Source organism: Phyllobates terribilis, unplaced genomic scaffold, assembly GCF_046119375.1.
Source record: "Phyllobates terribilis strain yellow unplaced genomic scaffold, ASM4611937v1 Scaffold_1__5_contigs__length_1240528914, whole genome shotgun sequence".
NCBI classification, from domain to species: domain Eukaryota; kingdom Metazoa; phylum Chordata; class Amphibia; order Anura; family Dendrobatidae; genus Phyllobates; species Phyllobates terribilis.
In genome coordinates this window covers 269,773,010-269,793,005 of record NW_027362761.1, presented here as the reverse complement: position 1 = coordinate 269,793,005, position 19,996 = coordinate 269,773,010, and the positions used below count along the sequence as shown (strand labels likewise).

Sequence of the window (19,996 nt, the reverse complement as noted above, 5' to 3'; positions counted from 1 at the left end):
GAGCTGTGTCCCGCGGCCGGTCACATACAGAAACATTCCCCCCTTCCTTTTCATAACCAGTGTAACACAGCCCAACTCACATGCTCCAGAGACCATACAGTACGCCTGCCCTGCAGGCTCTGGAGCAGCACCAAGGCCCCCACCACAGCCCCCCTATCCCCGCACTGACTTACATAGCCGCTGCTCTGTCAGCGGTGCGCGGGATGAGTCACCGCCTCAGTCCATCCAGGGATCCCAGCTTCAGAGGTTGCGAGCTGCCCCCGCCCCCTAGACCCGCCCCCTAGCGTCAGAGAGGACGCGCCCGGCGTGTCTCTAAGTCACGGCAGAAGGAAGGAACCGGAGGAGTCCCGGCAGACAAGGTGAGATCATGCATCCTTGCTGATCTGCCGGAGCGCCTCCGCGGGCCGGTCACTGACAGCCGGCGGGCCGCCTGCGGCCCGCGGGCCGCCCCTTGCCCGGGTCTGCTCTAGATAATAAGGTCTCCAAACGACAGCTCATGCAATAAGTAATGTGGTCGGATAACAGCTCCTTGCTCTTGCTCGACCCGACGCGCGTATGGCACAGCTGCCTTTGTCAGGGGGTGGTGTACAAGAGGGTGGGAAGGATTAAAAGGCCATGTTGGCCAATCAGATAGGGAGGTGTGTGGGTCTCAAGCCAATGAGCGCGGAGAGGGCGTGGCACGACGCATGCCCCCCACCGCCGCATCCACCGCAACCGCGTCATGTGATCCATGACGCCACATGGGTAACACGTGACCGCGCGTCACAGACCACATATAGATACGGCCAGCGAGGGCACAGCGGCAGGCGCTGAGGACATGCGTACTGCCCACCCCACACCCACAGGCTCCGAGGGTGGCCGACAGAAAAAAGAAATTAGAGATGCTGTCTAGCATCCCCAATGTCTGCAACCTTATGGTACATCATAGAAAACCAAGCGGGGGCTACCATAAAAGATAATAAATGAAGAAAAGTATAATGGAGTACCAATATCCAATAAAACAGGGGGATAGCCAGATAAGTGATAGGATCAAAAAATGAAAAGATTAACAAAACCTTATGTCAGTCACCAAGGGACCGATCTTTAATATTAATATCTATCCAATAGATTTTGCATTTTCATGATTTGGGACGTCTCTTCGAAGTTTTTTGTTCTTTGTTTTTCATTTCGATCTTGCTTCGGTTGTCCCTACTATGTGGATTTTTAAGTCCTATTTTGGGGTGTCGCTAATTTGGGTTAAATTTATTATCCACCCCACTTTTCCAGGTCTTGTGCCATCTTTGAAGGAAATAGAAGATGATTTTAAGCAAATGTTATTTGGAAAATTTCTTTTTGCGTAAATTAGATTTTTATTTTAATTGTATCTTGTAATCATTTTTGACACTGATCTCTATTTTAAAAATTAAAAATCCAACAATTTTTGCACTGACCACTTAAGCCTTTTTAGATTCAAACTTTCTGATGTTTTTGGGAATTCGCCTGTACATTAGCAGAAATGAACAGACTCAGTCCCTATTTTTTAAATTAAAGCACCTAATGAGCATGTGCGGAGGTCATTGTGAAGGGAGAAGCCGAGTTGGATGTGACATCGCCTATTATGAATGGTGGATCTTGTGTTGTCAGCTGTGTATAAAGGCGTTACCTGTCATTATGATCCTGCCTGTGATTATAATGAACTTGTTGAAAAGTTCCTGAAAGGACAGGCAGTTAGTATGTGTAAAAAAACAAACAAAAAAAAACAACCTGCCCTCCTCCAGAGGCCAGTGTGTGTATTGCAAGACTATTTTTTTTATTTTTTTGTGAAGATCGTGATCAGAAAAAAACCATTGCCAAAAAAAGTACACATTTAATACCAACAACCTGATTTCAACAATGGGTCATTTTGTGATTATACATTCCCTTTAAATACCTCAAGTATTCCAGCATCTCTGTCATGGCACATTGTTCAGCACTATGGAGATGCCGTATTTTAGATATTCTCCCATAGAAGAAATCAGAGATTACCGCCATACTGCAGGCAGAAATGAGCGGTATAAGTAGTGTCCGCTTTCATTGTTTGATGTCAAGTCAATACTGATTATGCATTTGGTCACTTGTAATTTTTTTTTTTTTTTTTTTTTCAGCCCAAAAAGAATAAATAAAAATGGACTCCCATCTTTTTGTCATGAATCCTTACACCAATATTAGAGGAGGTGAAGGTGCTGATTCTTTCTTTGTTTCATGCTTGCTTTTATGTATGGAGCGAGTTTACTGGTTACCTTGGGTTTTAAACAAACATCTTAGAACTTTTACACTGAGATACATTCATAAGAGCATTTACCCTTTGCCCTCTACAGGTATGTCTGAAACATTCTTGTACCCTGTTGACATAGCAAGTGTAACATCGTAGTGCTCTGTATAAGCATACTTGGCTGTACTGTCCTGACTTGTCCAAGTATGCTGTCTGGATGCATGTGAAATACATTTTCAGAATTGAAAAATAGGAATATCCAACTTAATAACCATCTCGGAAGTTTCTGAAAGGCTGGAATTGCACTTAGTTTTTGTCCCTTTTTCCAAATGCGTGTGTATGTATACACAATCACACTCCAACCTCTCCACCATGGCCAAGACCAAAGAGCTGTCTAAGGACACCAGGGACAAAATTGAAGACCTGCACAAGGCTGGGATGAGCTACAGGACAATAGACAAGCAGCATGGTGAGAAGGCAACAACTGTTAACACAATTATTTGAAAATGGAAGAAACACAAGATAACTATCAATCTTCCTCGGCTTGGGGCTCCATGCAAGATCTCGCATCATAGGGTAAGGATGATTCTGTGTAAGGTCAGGAATCTGCCCTGAACTACACGGGAGGACCTGGTCAATGACCTAAAGAGAGCTGGGGCCAAAGTCTTAAACATTACCTTTAGTAACACACTACACCATCATCTATTAGAATCCTGCAGGACAAGCAAGGTCCCCCTGCTCACGCCAGCACATGTCCAAGCCCGTTTGATGTTCGCCAATGACCATCTGGATAATCCAGAGGAGGCATGTGAGATGGTTATGTGGTCAGATGAGACCAAAATAGACCTTTTTGGTATCAACTCCACTCTGTGTTTGGAGGAAGAAGGATGAGAACAACCCCATAAACACCGTCCCAACTGTGAAGCATGGTGGGGAAACCTCATACTTTGGGGGTGCTTTTTGGCAAAGGTGACAGGTGGACTTCACCATATTGAAGGGAGGATGGATGGGGTCATGTATCTCGAGATTTTGGCCAAAAACCTCCTTCCCTCAGTAAGAGCATTGAAGATGGGTCATGGCTGGGTCTTCCAGCATGACAATGACATGAAACACACAGCCAGGACAAATAAGGAGTGGCTCCGGAAGAAGCATTTCAAGGTCCTGGAGTGGGCTAGACAGTCTCCAGACCTGAATCCAATAGAAAATCTTTGGAGGAAGCTGAAACTCAATGTTGCCTTGCGACAGCCCCAAAACCTGAAAGATCTGTATGGAGGAGTGGGCCAAAATCCCTGCTGCACTAAGTGCAAACTTGGTCAAGAACTACAGGAAACGTCTGACCTCTGTAAATGCAAACAGAGGTTTCTGCACCAATATTTAAAGTCTATTTTTCTATTGTATCAAATACTTATATGCAATAAAATGTAAAAATCATGCAATGTGTTTTGTTATTTTTCCCCCTTAAAGATTCTGTCTCTCACAGTTGAATTGTATCTACGGTATAAATCACAGACCTCTCCATTCTTTGCAGGTGGGAAAACTTGCAAAATCGTCAGTGTATCAAATACTTATTCTTCCCCACAGTAGTTTGAAGATCCAGCTGGGGACCATAGTTGACAATGAGTCTAGTCCGGCACCGCATAAATTCCATTTTTCTGTTTGTAATGAACAGGAAAATCAAATGTAAAGAGAGCCTTAGGCTGTGTGCCCACGTAGCGTTTTACAAGTGTTTATGCTGCGGAATTTCCGCAGCATAAACGCTTGGGAAACGCTTGGTAATCCATCCCCCATGTTCCCCAATGACAAGCCGCACTGTCAATGCCCATGTTGCGGATTTTTCTCCAGCGTTTATGCTGCGCTCAAAAATCCGCAGCATGTCCATTAATTTTGCGGAAGCGCGGCGTAATTGCCGCCATTGACTTGCATTGGACCGCGTGACATCCGCATCACTGCATTTGCACATGTGGATATCACACGGTTCAATGTGCGGATGGTACCCAAGTCTGGAGGAGAGGAGACTCTCATCCAGACCTGGGTACCATAGAAAACTGTAAGAAAAAAAAAAAAAAAAAAAAGAAAAAAAAAAAAAGAATTTTAAAATAAAAAATAAAGTTTATACTCACCTTCTGATGTCTTCCCGGTGTTTTTTCTGCTCCGTCCGGTGTCTTGCAATGTTCGCGTTGATGTGAAGGACCTGCCATGACGTCACTGAGTCATGTGACCCATCACATGGCTCAGACGTCACCGCAGGTCCTTCACACCCCCGCAAGCAGTGCAAGAGACCGGACGGAGTAGACAAAACACCGGGAAGACATCGGTAGGTGAGTATAAACTTTATTTTATTTTTTTTTTTTTTCACCATTCTTATTCATTTTTTTTTTTTTTTTTTTTTTTTAACTAACTTGGTCACACTACTATAAATCCATGCCGGTTGCATGGATTTATATAGTGTGAACAAGTTGTCAAGCACTTTTCCAAGTGATGCTAAAATCGCTTGGAAAAGCGCTTGATAACCCGCATGCAGAAATGCATGCAAAGACGCTTCACAAACACTTCTACCTGGCGGGAAAACCACATTTAAAATCCGCATGCATTTTTCCTGCCAGGAAGAAGTGTAAAAAATATGCAGCATTTCTGCATCGTGGGCACTTAGCCTTAAAATGAAAGGTTTTGTTGATTGTCCACCAGTTTCTGTTTCTAGCCTGTGAAACTTGATGTAGATATCCTAAATTTAGTACCTTGATACTAAACACTATTATTTACTTATGTTGCACAAACTGTTAACTGGTTGGCAACTACTGTGGCTGGTGGCTTTGAGAGAACACACTCCTTAACTTTGAAATTACAACACCAAGAAGGAAAATATGTGGAATTATTAAAATGGGATAGATCAACATGTAAATGATGGAAAAATGGACACAATGCAGAATATGTTGAGATGTTTTAAAAATGAAGAATGAGTTGTGTGTACAGAAATACTCACTTACAAGTCTTGTCATGCTATAAATGAGAATATTAATCATTGACGAATTTTCTGCTTTGCTGAATGCACTTGGACAAACAAATCATCAATATCCACTGCTGGCAGCTCCTTGTGCGTTTGCCGACCAATGATGTCACAGATGTGCTGGATGGTAAACAAGTCCGGAGACTATGCAGGCCATGGTAGCATGTTTAGGCCATGCAGGCTACTTATCGTAGCACGAGCAACATACATCCTGGTCTTGTCGTGTAAAATGTCTCCTGGGATACTCCTGCCTTTCCTCGTGAAGGCCTCTTAATGGTGTTACCCACGTGGTCTCCAGACTAATCTCCAGTTATATCTGGCTTGTAGCCCAGTGTCATGCAAATACCATCTGATGGTTTATGGAGTGTTCTGTTTGATACCTTTTAGGCTTGGTATGTGAAATACTCAAGTTTGGAGACAATCTGGGACATCATTGGTAGGCAAATGCAAAGGGAGCTGCCAGCAGCCGATCTCTAGATATTGCTTGCCCAAGTGAACTCATTGAGATCATGCCAAGGCGTGTAAGTGCATGTATACCTGCACGTGAGACTCGTACTCAATTGTTACCATTTTTTTCACCATTTGCATATTAACATGCCTAGCCATCTGTGATTTTCATCATTCCACAACTTTTTTTTTTTTAAAGGTTTGGAAACAAGGGTCAGCCTTGTAAAAGCAAATGGCTTTACTTTCCTTGCATTGTTTTCTATGTGCAAATTGAAGATAAATCAGTGTTTATTGTAGATGCTGATCAATGGTACATGGGCAGCTTGGTAAGGACGCCATGGTTCTGTACGAATCTATAGCCCCAGTACACTTTTTTGGTTCTCCTCCCCATCCTATCCTTCATTGCATCTACAGCTGGTGACTATTGTTCTAACTTGATATTTTTCCACTGAATCTAAATGAAATGTCAGAACATGAAAATTGCTCACAGCAGTTTTTACAGCAACTGCTTAATATATAATGTTCAAGCTCAGAAGATGATTTCTCCTGAAGCTTGTTCCACCATGCTGTCCGCGCCAGAGCAATCTAGAAGCATGTTCATCTTTGACTGGTTTTCAGAGTCTTGATCTTTGATCTGTGTTGTAATGGCCATCTGCCAGAAAGGGAAGATTAAATAAGACTACATGTTAAATAATGTGGAGCTGCTAATGGCTGAAGTGCCCTCTTTATGTTGCAGAGTGCTGTAACAAAGGAAACATGGCATGCAATACTTCTCTCTCCCCCCCCCCCCCCCCTGTAATGCCCCCAGCTTTACAAAATATTTAGTCACTTCCCTATCTTAAATCCACATCCTCTGCTGTTCCCAAAAGGAAACTTATCATGAAGTCCTTATGACTCTAATATAATTACCAACCACAATCCGACTTCTTCTTCTGTTTTATATCATATATGACAATGCCTCTTTTCCCACAAATACACACACACACACACACACACACACACACACACACACACACACACACACACACACACACACACACACACACACGCTTAAAATCCAATGGGATTCTTTAGAATCAAGATCAAGCATGGCCAGCCTTGATTTCAAAACGTCAGAAATAAGCCTTCAGTTGGTATCTGTCACACTGTAAAGATAAAGGAAGTTTTTGACAAGGTCTAAAGGGGTTCAACGTTATTAAAAAGGTACTTTAAAAAGAAGCACCATTTCTTCCTATAGGCTTTGTTGGTATTGCAGCCCCTCTGCACTTAAGTAAATGGGGCTGTAATATAATACCATATACTACATGGATAGGTATACTGCTTATAAAAAGATGGGGGGGGGGGGGGTGTAATTCGCTCCAGACTTCAGTTTTGCAGGTGTGAATTGGGTCATAGTCGCACATACCATACATTTACCTTACCAGCCCCGTTTCCACTCAACAGTACTTTCTGAAGTATTTTGACCGAATGTGAATGGAAACCACATGGTATTTAGTGCTTGTTTTGTTTTATTTCTTTTGCATTTTCCATGGTTATACCCAGTTTGCCACTTCAATGAGGAAAAAACCACCGCATTAGAAAAGCATGTGAAAAGTTTCACATGGAATGATGACATGCATTTATTCCGCTCCGTCACTACATTAGGGTACTTACTCTCGATTGGCTTTTTCTACAGGTTGAAAGTATTCCTGTGGACATCTCCAAAGCAGTGGGGACAATCCTAGCGTCAGTAAAGTTAACTATAATGCACTGATTATTTTAATGATAAACTATGCTAGAATTTGTATTCTAAATCAATGAAAATATAGCAATGTGCATGATTCTCAGATAAAGGCTCCCCCCCCCCCCCCCCAAGTGCTGGAGCCACGGAAGACTAGCCCTCGTCTTCTTGTATTCACCCTAGAGAAAGCTGCGTCATGCTATAAACTGAACCTGGACATAAAAGGGGAATGATTTCCCTAGGTGGATTACGGATTTTGTGTGGGTACTGAGTGACTGTTACCGAAGATGGTAATCTTTCAAAGAGCAGTGTGCGACTGAAAACTATTTTTGTCCTTTAGAAATGTGTTTGAATGTTAATTATAACAAACCGCTGTAGTTTCTATTTTGGGCATTTATAATACCCTATGGTGCTGGAGAATAATGTAGCTGAAAACTGCTTTTCAGGAGATGCAGCAGGGTGCGATCCCTTCATCAAGCATGTAAATTGTTGCAAATATCCCAAGCCAGGAATGCTTACTAGGCCGAACTGTGCTTTAGTTTTGCAACTAATCAGACAGCATGGACTCTTAGGAATAATTTTTGATAAACCTCTGCTGTTCTGCTTTTTTTTTTTTTTTTTCTGCCCATGGTCTTTATCTCCATAATGACTGACACAATTGATCAAGGAGCTGATGTGATGAAGAATTGGTATACACAAGCATTTTTTCCTCTTTCTGGCAGCATAGAGGTTACTCTTCTCTTGCATCCATGCAGTTGAACTGTTGCCAGCCCTAATTGGCTGTGTACCAGTGGCAGACGCTTCCTTTATTATTCTTTTCTTCTTGAAATCTCTGCAGATCTGATTTCACTACTGCTCTGTCATAGAAAGAACCGCATCTAGAAATGCTAGATGGAAGCAATACATACACTTTACGTTTGGTTTCCTTAAAATATTGCATGCTAGACTATGACAGCTGTATGGGAATATAATACACCTAAAGCTTGGTGCCTCTGCTCCTGATTTGTGATGTTTGCTGATACTTCTACCCTTGTGTTAGAAGAAGTCCCCTTTGCGTACTAGGAATTGAGGTGACAGTGTTTCCTAATCTGCGGTTAGGCTATGATTTTTAGCCTTTCCTACTGTAGTGTGTGTGTGTGTGTGTGTGTATATGACTACAAAGACACTATAAGACATGGTCCTGATTCATCAAAGATTTTACTCCCAAAAAGTGGCATAAAAGCTTTGAAAAGTAGCAAAATGTTGTCACAGCTCAGAGTTACGCCAAAATTTTAATGCCAGTTTTTCCCAACTCTGCTGAAATGATCAGAGCTGCGAGGGGGCGTGACGGGGAGGTGAATTCATGACAAGCTGTGGTGGTCTCTATGCCAGAAATCTCACTCCAGTACCTGACTGGAATAAGATTTGGGTGTTGCATGGTGGTGCATGCCACTTGTCAGATGCCCAAGATTCATGAAGGGTTGTATGCCTCCTTATAATTTGGGAGTGCTGGACAAGTGACGTACACCTCTGCTTGAGCCTCGTCACAAATCCTACTCCAGCCCCTAATGAGTAAGATTTGTGATGTAGTGAACGCCTCCTGATGAGTTTGACAAGCAGTAGCCGCCACACTCCAGTTCCGCTCACTTTGTCAGAGTTGTACTTAAAAGTGCGAGAGCACCAAAAGTTACATAATGTTAGTGCAGTGGCCAGTTACGCCAATATTATGCAACTTTTAAAAACAGAATTCTGACATAAAAGCTTTGACTTGGGCCTTAAAACTTTACTGGTTTACTACATGGCCATATCTGCTTGTAAATGTAGTACTATAACCAGTACACACTATCTACTTGCATCAGTTTATTTCCAGTTGCAGGAAATCATGGTGGTAAAAGCCATCACCCTTAAAGAATGCTCTAGTTAACCAGCATCTTTCATATTTGCAGCTGTTCTTTGGCATCACGTGAAAGAAGCTGTTTGGGACACCTTAAAGGGGTTGTCCCATAGACCTCATATATTGCCTATCCACATGATGAATGATAAATGTCTGATAGGCCTTTGACCCCTACCAATCCAAAGAATGGAGGTCCCAAAATCCTCTGAGTGTTATGTTCACTGTATGCAGGAATGGGGGTGACCATTGCCCAATGCTTCTCCATTCATGCAGCGCACTTTAAACCAGGGCTGTGGAGTCTGAGTCGGTATAAACTTTACGGACTCCTAAAATATATAACTTGAGTACAATAGTACAGAGGCTGGACAGACATCTGTCTGAGATGATCTAGTGAATCCTGCTTTGAGCAGGGGGTTGGACCAGATGACCCAGGAGGTCCCTTCCAACTCTACCATTCTATGATTCTAGTACAATGCAGGTTATGCTGTAAATGTTTCCATAAGAATTTTGGAAAGTTATGAAATGTCCTATAAATATCTGCTCTATTCCTGATCTAAGGATCTCTGCTTTTAGTGGCGATGAATCTGTGCTGCACTTTATGTACATGTTCAGTAGTGACCAGTGCTGTGCGGTCTGAGTCAGACTCCACAGCCCTGCATTGGACCACTATTTTTGGGATCAATGGAGAAGAATTGTTAGCAGTGAATTCCCAGCGATTATAAACTTATCACCTGTAGATGGGTGTTCATTGTTTGTGGGATATGCCTGTTGGGCATTAGGAACTTCTTTGATCTTTGAACCCCCCCCCCCTTTCCCCTTAATCTTTTAGTTTTGGAATCACTGTGCCAATTCTTTCTTTCTCTTGCCTATATCCATACTTTGCAAAGTAAAACTTTTTTTTTGTTTTAATATACCGTACTGTTTTAAAGTTACAGGCTTACTGGCACATGTATGTATCTACAGTAATGGGTAATTTTTATTTTACCTGATTTGCATAACATCCAGAATTATGAAATACGATAGGTGAATAAAAAAATCCAAAGTGAATCTGTCACCCAGGAAAGTCCACTAATGCTCACAGAGTTCTGCTAACTTGCTGTCAACCAGAAGGGTGGCAGCCGCTGCCAGGAGACATTGAGTATAAATTTTTAATTTAGGTAGTCGCCTACCTTAATGATGGAGCCGTTACTGCTTCAACCTCACCCTCAGATTTACCTTTGTCACACTTTGCCTTGCAGGTAAGCTTTCATAGAAGTAATGCAATGCTTACTTTAATGAATTGGTAGTATCAGTGTACAGGATGACATATAAACAATTTGTACTCCAAAAGCACCAGCCAATCCCTAAGTTGCCCTGAGCAATATTGCAGTATTGTTGATGCATTGTGTACATACTGACTTTATTTTACTTTTTTTTTTGTGTATACAGAAACGATGAGGCGTGTGGTTCGACAAAGTAAATTCCGGCATGTCTTTGGGCAGGCCGTGAAGAATGATCAGTGCTACGATGACATCAGAGTTTCCCGTGTTACATGGGATAGCTCCTTCTGTGCTGTTAACCCCAAATTCGTTGCCATAATAATAGAAGCCAGCGGTGGTGGAGCTTTCTTGGTGCTGCCATTACAAAAGGTAATTTTGAAGGAACTTTTTGCTTTTCCAATTTGTAGCTGCGTCTTTTCAATCTGGAATGCATGCTTGTTACTTACAATTTTAGTTATGTTCTTACAGTAATTTCTGTACGTATTTTAGGCCAAATGCTCTATAAGGAATAATTCATATTGTTATCCAGGTTTTTGACAGGTTTAGAGACTGTTAAAGTATTTTATAGGATCACAATATTGGTGGGCTGTCCTTGGGATGGGTTATAAGTAACAGATTGGTGGGTCTAACTGCTTGAAGTGGCCGCAACACTCATGCAATGAAGCTGCTTTGTCAATGTTCACATTGCTAGACCTACCTGAATGTCATACACTTAGTAGCTGCAGTGCAGAGTATTGTGATGTTACTTAAACAGGACAACTTTGCAATACGCCGCACAGCCACTGCTAAGTCAACAGCATGCAAGTATACAAAGCAGAGCGCATCGGCCGTCGGCCTCTTATGCTTCTGCCGATCAGCTGTTTTATCCAACTTCGCATTTCCACCGACCTGATCTTTAATCATTTTAAGGTTAAAAGAAGGCACAAGTTCATTGAGTTTAACTGATAGCCGAAGGATAGGCCATCAATATTGTGAAAACAGAAAATCCAGTAACCTAAAAAAGCCAGTGGATTGATATTAGATCACCGCGTGATCCTAGACCCTTAATGAACATGAGCCTTTGTGACTGATAGCTCTTTTGAAGTAATGATGGCACATAAACTCTGATCGTTAGACCTGTTTCCATGTATACTATCATACCAGTCTTTGTAACATGAGTGTAAATTAAGGCCTACATACACATTAGATAGCTGCAGGCTGAATAATCATTAGGGTGACCATCTGTTAGGGTTGTGGAGTCGATAAGCCAAACCTCCAACTCTGACTCCTCAAGTTCCATGACAGCGACTCCACGACTCCTGACTCCCTCATACATGGCTCATGTTTAAGTGATAAATTTACTGTAGCACAGATTCATCTCAGCTAAAAGTCTAGACCCTTAGATCAGGAATAGGACAGACATTTCATAACTTTCCCAAATTCTTATGAAAAAATATCCCCCACAAACTGAATTGAACTACAGTACCCAATTTATTATATATTTTAGGAGTTGGAGTCGGTCCATTTTATACCAACTCCGACTCCACAGCCCTGCTATCTGTCCCGACTCCCCCATGCACAGGAATGCTCGGCCCCTATAAACGCTAGACTATCACCAGATCCTGGTGGGTTCAGATGTCTTCAGTCTGTTTATGGTGATTTTTACAGTTGCATCTCTTAGGCAAGCATGGTCTGTATGTATGACATGTTCTTTTCTTGGTTTATATAGTATAGTGTATATAAACAGAAGTACCTTCATACCCCTTAATGAGAGAAGTCTTATTTTTTGGCTGGGTTAGTGCACTTGTTTTAAACTCCTGCACATAAACTTTGAAGACGTCACCGTTGGTGTGTGTCATCCTGTAGGACAATGAGCTACTTTGTTTATATTAGGAGGGGTTTACTTCCCTTACCAACTTTAATAATGTCAGTATTCCTGCCACTTACCGTATTTCTATTGTAAAATGACTTGCTGTTTATACGTTCAGTGTCTTGAGCCTTTTTTTCCCGCTTCCACACGGTGTTCCAAATTATTATGCCAATAATATTTTCTCAGATTTTCCCAAATTACCTATATGAATTGCAGTCATTGTAATTTTCCAGTCAAATAACTATTAGAGTACAATTGAAAGGTTTTTGTACAAACTGCCTATGATAACAGTATATTTTAAAAAAAATAAAACACTCAAACTGCACTCAAAATGCATGTTCCAAATTATTATGCACAGCAGTTTTCAACCTTTTCATTTTAATAAAGCATAAAAAAATGGTAATTTTTTAAATTATAAGCATTAGCAGGTTATTACAAACTGAAATCAAACAGTTTTCAACTCAAAACTTTATTCTAGGTGATGTTACATTTGCAAATAGGACCCCTTGTTCGAAAGGAGCTTCTGAACTCTCTCGTCCATTGAATTTGTCAGGTTTTGGAAGGTTTCTGCTTCAATTGTTTTGCATGAGGACAGAATACCCTCCCAGAGCTGTTGCTTAGATGTGAACTGCCTCCCGCCATCATGGACACTCCTTTTGATGATGCTCCAGAGGTTCTCAATGGGATTGAGGTCAGGGGATCATGGGGGTCACACCATAAGTTTGTCCCCTTTTATGCCCATAGCAGCCAGAGATGCAGATGTGTTATGTGCAGCATGAGACGGGGCATTATCACGCATGAAAATGATCTTGCTGTGGAATGCACGGTTCTTCTTCTTGAACCATGGAAGGAAGTGCTGTTTGAGAAGCTCAACATACATTATGGAGTTCATCTTTACCCCTTCAGGGATCCTAAAAGGGCCAACAATCTCTCTCCCCATGATTCCAGCCCAAAACATTACTCCACCTCCTCCTTGTTAGCGCCGTAGCCGTGTTTGCATGGGGTGTCCATCAACCAGCCATCCTCCACTCCAGTCATCTGGACCATCGAGATCATTTCATGCATGATAATGCCCCGTCTCATGCTGCACATAACACATCTGCATCTCTGGCTGCTATGGGCATAAAAGGGGACAAACTTATGGTGTGGCCCCCATGCTCCCCTGACCTCAACCCCATTGAGAACCTCTGGAGTGTCTATGATGGCGGGAGGCAGTTCACATCTAAGCAACAGCTCTGGGAGGGTATTCTGTCCTCATGCAAAACAATTGAAGCAGAAACCTTCCAAAACCTGACAAATTCAATGGACGAGAGAGTTCAGAAGCTCCTTTCGAACAAGGGGTCCTATTTGCAAATGTAACATCACCTAGAATAAAGTTTTGAGTTGAAAACTGTTTGATTTCAGTTTGTAATAACCCGCTAATGCTTATAATTTAAAAAATTACCATTTTTTTATGCTTTATTAAAATGAAAAGGTTGAAAACTGCTGTGCATAATAATTTGGAACATGCATTTTGAGTGCAGTTTGAGTGTTTTATTTTTTTTAAAATATACTGTTATCATAGGCAGTTTGTACAAAAACCTTTCAATTGTACTCTAATAGTTATTTGACTGGAAAATTACAATGACTGCAATTCATATAGGTAATTTGGGAAAATCTGAGAAAATATTATTTGCATAATAATTTGGAACACAGTGTAGTTTTGTAAAATGTTTGGTGGAAAGTGTGCATGTCACTTCAACGCATCTCCTGATGGAAAATTCTCCAAACTAGGCACTGTCTAATCTAAGGCTGTGTGCCCACGATGCGTTTTTTAAGCGTTTGCGCAGCGGCAAAAACGCTGCAGAAACGCTTAAAAAACGCATGGTAGAAGGCCTGTCATGTCCCCCAATGATAATCCGCATGTGCTGTGCACATGCTGCGAAAATTTCCGCTGCGGATTATCATTGTGGAAAAAAACTCAGCACTACCAATTATTTTGCGGAAGTGCTGCGTTTTCGCCACCATTGACTTGCCTTAGAACGCACCAATTCCGCAAGACTGCATCTGTACTTGCGTAATTAGCGCGTTCTAATGTGCAGATGGTACCCGGGTGTGGAGGAGAGGAGAGTCTCATCCACACCCAGGTACCATTTAAAAAAGTTGTAAAAAAAAGAATAAAATAAAAAATAAATGTATGCTTACCTTCTGGTGGCCCACGCTGCGCTCCTCCTTGCTTCCCGGCACTTCGCGATGGAATGAAGGACCTGTGCTGACGTCAGTCATGTGACTGGTCACGCGACGCTGACGTCTACAGGTCCTTGACTCTACTGCTGCCGGCAGCCGGGACCGAGCGAAGCAAGACAGCACGGGACATCGGAGGGTAAGTATATATTTTTTTATTTTTTGACATTCTCTCGGTCACACTATATAAATTCATGATGGTTGCATGGATTTATATAGTGTGACCAAGTTGACAAGCACTTTTCCAAGTGATGCTAAAATCGCTTGGAAAGCGCTTGACAACCCGCATGCGGAAATGCAAGTGAAGAACGCTTCACATCCGCATGTCCCTGGCAGGAAAAACACATGTACAATCCGCATGCTCAATCCGCATGCGTTTTTTTTTTTTTTTCTGCCAGGGAGATGCAGAAACGCTCAGGAAAAAATCCTGAGCAGTTCTGCATTGTGGGCACATAGCCTAAAGGTTACTTACAAACATTAAAGGGGAAAAAAAAACCTCTACCAAAACTCTTTGCAAAATCTTAATAATAAATAAGAATTTTATTTATATAGCGCCAACATATTCCGCAACACATTACAAATAGTCTGAAACTGCTTCTGGAAACAAAAAAAAACTCCACAGAAAATGAGTGTTTCCTGAAGCGGTTTCCACTTGAACACTTTTTTTTTTTTGTACAACTCAAAAGAAAAAATCTGACGTAAAGGCTTAGGCTAGTTGCACACTGTGTTTAGTGCCGCCATTGTATGTATAAACCCAACAGTTGCCACAATCTGGATGTTGTGGCATACATCCACCAAAGGGACCTATTGCAGAAAAAACTTGGGACGCATGGTGCAGGATTTTTTTGCTGTGACCTTCTGTACACTTGTAAGTAATCTAAGTGTTATGCAGATGGATATTGGACCGAAAGAACACACGTTTGTCCTCTATTCTTGTCAATGGGGACCTATGGGAGCGTTAAGTTGTACATCAGGAGCTTTTCCTAGCTTATAACTTTTGCTACGTGAACAAATCAGTGCTGCCTTTTACGTCCTTGTCAGCCATCCTGAACCACTAATGCATGGCCTGCTTTATGGTTAGCACACACTGCAGATCTCCTGGCCATGGAGCCTCAACTCCATGCACTGTCAGACCCTGTGTGTATGAGAATGGTCTACCATAATCCGTTTCTAGGGGAGAATACGTTTGTATACATGGCGTTCAATAAAGCATGTCATAAGTAAAAAAAAAAAAAACAAAACAAAAAAAACCCCTGTATGCTTTTATATGAAATTTGGAGGTACAATAGTGTCCAGATACCTAATGACTGTTCAAACCAAGCATGGATTGTCTGTGCACCTTCTTTTACCTGGCCGAGCAGTTCAGTGCACCTTCTTGCCTACATTTATCTCTGCCCACCCCTTCCTTGAATGACAGTCCTGGCTTTACAAGAGTCAGATAAAGGTGTAGATAGAGCTAGGTAGGAATGAACACTCTACGGTTCCAGGGTGCAGAGTGCTTGTGCTTAGTTTGAGCAGTCAGTTTGTGCTGACAAGCTCTATTTAAATTTGGACATATGTATTGTTCTTATCTTGTACGGGTGGGTTTGAACTTGTGATCTTTCTATTAGCAGACATTGCTTTCTTTTCTTGTTGCTGTTAAGAGTTTAAAAATCCTTGTGGAATATGTTGGGGCTGTATTCTTAAAGGTGATTATTCTCACCACTGATCTGATTCTAGAAGAAGCTTTTGGAAAGTGTTCCGGTGTGTGCATGCCATGTTGGCAAGTACAAGGGTCTGGCCTTCTCTTTTGGGCCTCTCCCTCCTATGTAATCATGCAATCCTAAGCAATGACTCCATGTGTTTTAGAGCTGAGGTATTGGCTTGTAGCTGAAAGATGCAAATATGGGGATTAAATAATGGAAATGTACCACATTATTAGGTAATGTAATGAGTTCCAGATTGGAAAGATCCTATTTAGTTTTGACTCCTTCATTCTCTGAAATGTCATTTTCAGAACAATTAATATTTGGTGCAACATGTTGGTGTATCTGCATTGTTACTGATGGATGCCCCTTATTTGTTTTCTATTAGTGTTTTTGCCAGAAAACTGTTGTAAAACACTTTAAAAAGTCGCAAAATTTTCGTGCATCATGGAGCTGTTGCTTTTTTTTTTAATGTTTTCACGCTAATTTCAAGCAGCTATGCTGAAATAGGTAGGTGGACCTGGGGAGGAACCTGGGCAGGACCAGGTGTGGCTACATATGCCATCAAATTCATCAAGTGTCTCGGCGTTTCTTGCGTCAGAAGTGTTAATCCAGTTCCTGACTGAAGTAAAAATTTGGCAAGAACCGCTCCTAGAAGAACTCAATTTATCATGTAACACTTTTTACAAATACGTACAAATCCGACATGCTCTTTCAGCTCAATCGGGTCTGATGGATCTTGGCATGCAACATCATCCCCTAATGGGTAACATTGCCTCTACAGGTCATACAAAGGGTTTAATTTTTTACCATATAGAAGTGCCTATTGTTATCCCAACTGGATAATCGCTCTGACAGTTAAAGCTAAATGGGAGGGGGATGTATGTAGGCCCTATATCGATGACGCAATGGAGAGAGATTCTATAAACTGTTCCCAAATTATCGACCTGTGAGGCCCAAAGACTCTCAACTATATTTAATTCACAAAGTATACAAAACGCCAAGTTTTTTACACAAGATAGCCTATCGCCATGATGCAAAATGTTCTAAATGTCGGATTGATGAGGCACATTTGATGTGGGAGGGTAGACGGGCTCATTTTGGAATGAGGGCATATCCTTGATGGGGTGTATGGAGTTAAATTAACAGATCCCCTTATATGTATATTGGTAATATTTGAAGATGGAGTGGATCCTGACTTGCCCCTATCTCTCGTATATTATTTCAAGCACGTAAACTTCTTGCATTTCACTGGAGAGACCCACAACCTCCATCTATGGGAGAGCTACAACGAATGATGGATAATAGACTCCTCTTTCCAACCAGATTATATCCTAAACGTAACTCTATTCGCAAATTCGAAAAGCTATGGAGTCCTTGGTTGGATACCCCAAGGTTGACCACAAATCTTCTAATTAGAGATAGACTATTTAACTATGCTATCCCTTTGTTAGTTTTTTTTTTGATGATCTCCTTCCCCTTCTACGAATATTATACTCCGTTATTGTAGAACTGCTTTGAAAATGGTCCTCTGGAATGTTGTGTTTAGGGTGGGTTAGGGAATTGAAGTTGAGATACTTTGTTCATGTTTTATACTATGGAATTACTATGTCATCCATGTTATTTGAAAGATGGAAAATTTGTATTTGGAGTTTTTCAATAAAAATTATTTCATCTAAAAAAAATAAAAAAATTTTTTTGCGAGATGCACGCTGCTAAGAGACACCAAATTTATTAAGTGATATGCTCTTCTTAATGAATTCTGAGCATCTTATTCCTGCATGTCCATCATTAAAATCTGCATATGAATGCCACTCTGAATGAATCAAGACCTTAATTACTCTTTTGCAGAACATTTGAAGCATTAAAGGAGTCATAAAATACAGGGCCTTGGAGTTGGTATAAAATGGAAAGACTCCCGACTCCTAAAATATGTAATAAATTGGGTACAGTAGTTCAATGCAGTTTGCGGGGAATATTTTTTCATAAGAATTTGGGAATGTTCTGAAATGTCCTATAAATGTCTGTCCTATTCCTGATCTAAGGGTCTAGACTTTTAGCTGAGATGAATCTGTGCTACAGTAAATTTATCACTTAAACATGAGCCGTGTATGAGGGAGTCGTGGAGTTGGTGTCATGGAAATAAGGAGTCTGAGTTGAAGGTTTTGCTTACCCACTCCACAGCCCTGATAAAATATTGAAGGACTGGTTCTGCAGGACTCTGTAGTGCCACTACACATTTGAGTGGAGCTCTGCAGTGCACCTCTGATCCATGTACTATCCCCAAGCATAATCCTGTTGTCAGCAGCACATTCTTCATTGACATAGATGTGCTGCTAACAATTTTATTTTTCCGGCATAAACAAAGTGTTTACACATGCCAATAATCGTGAACGATCGTTTGTACAAATGCCTGCTCACCGACTATTCACGCATGTAAATGTACATTAAAGTACAAGTTTCAATAGGACATGAAATATGAATAATTTATTATCTATCTCAGTATTTGTTAGTACTGCATTTTTTAACATTTCCATGTTTTTTCATGAGTTTTTCTCTCAAACTGGAGACCGGAATAATGATTCTTGATGCACTCTCGCAAAATCCGTGTGTTGGATCCTTGTGCATTATGCTGCATTTCGAGTTTTCTTTTTTCTTTTTTGGACTCTATGGAAATGCGCATCTCTGAACACCATTGTGTGCATTGCCCCAGTGACTAATATTTGCTCCATACTCTAAAATAAAAAAGAAGGCATCTATTTCAATTCCAAACAGTCATCTTCATGATGCCATATACTCATTACCAGCCTTACTGTTTTGTCTAGGCATACAATCCCAACAGATCTCACTGAAGTCTTGGGAACATGCAATTTCTGAGTTCCTCAACTGATTTTTGTGAGATATCCACAATTCATGGGCAGAAGATTATGCCTTGACAGCCTCTCTTAAAACCTCCATTAAAACTGTCATTGATTTACATATTGCTTGCAGGACATGGGATTTCATGCATCCATAGAATTAAGGTTGTCGTAAGTAGTTATTGAATACCCTTATGACAAAATCTACACTGCTCAAAAAAAATAAAGGGAACACTCAAATAACACATCCTAGATCTGAATGAATGAAATATTCTCATTGAATACTTTGTTCTGTACAAAGGTGAATGTGCTGACAACAAAATCACACAAAAATCATCAATGGAAATCAAATTTATTAACCAATGGAGGCCTGGATTTGGAGTCACCCCGAAAATTAAAGTGGAAAAACACACTACAGGCTGATCCAACTTTGATGTAATGTCCTTAAAACAAGTCAAAATGAGACTCCGTATTGTGTGTGGCCTTCACGTGCTTGTTTGACCTCCCTACAATGCCTGGGCATGATCCTGATGAGGTTGTGGATGGTCTCCTGTGGGATCTCCTCCCAGACCTGGACTAAAGCATCCGCCAACTCCTGGACAGTCTGTGGTGCAACGTGACATTGGTGGATGGAGCGAGACATTATGTCCCAGATGTGCTCAATCGGATTCAGGTCTGGGGAACGGACGGGCCAGTCCATAGCTTCAATGCCTTCATCTTGCAGGAACTGCTGACACACTCCAGCCACATGAGGTCTGGCATTGTCCTGCATTAGGAGGAACCCAGGGCCAACCGCACCAGCATATGGTCTCACAAGGGGTCTGAGGATCTCATCTCAGTACCTAATG

General features: G+C 41.3%; 1 protein-coding gene across 3 annotated transcripts in view; it reads left to right on the top strand.

The window, feature by feature from the left end:
* Positions 1-19,996, top strand: part of CORO1C (coronin 1C) — a 110,726-nt gene that overhangs the window by 44,941 nt on the left and 45,789 nt on the right. For all 3 annotated transcript variants that reach the window (XM_073672381.1, XM_073672391.1, XM_073672400.1), the window contains exon 2: positions 10,703-10,902. In XM_073672381.1, the coding sequence (XP_073528482.1) occupies positions 10,703-10,902 (200 nt within the window). The remainder of the gene's footprint in view (positions 1-10,702; positions 10,903-19,996) is intronic.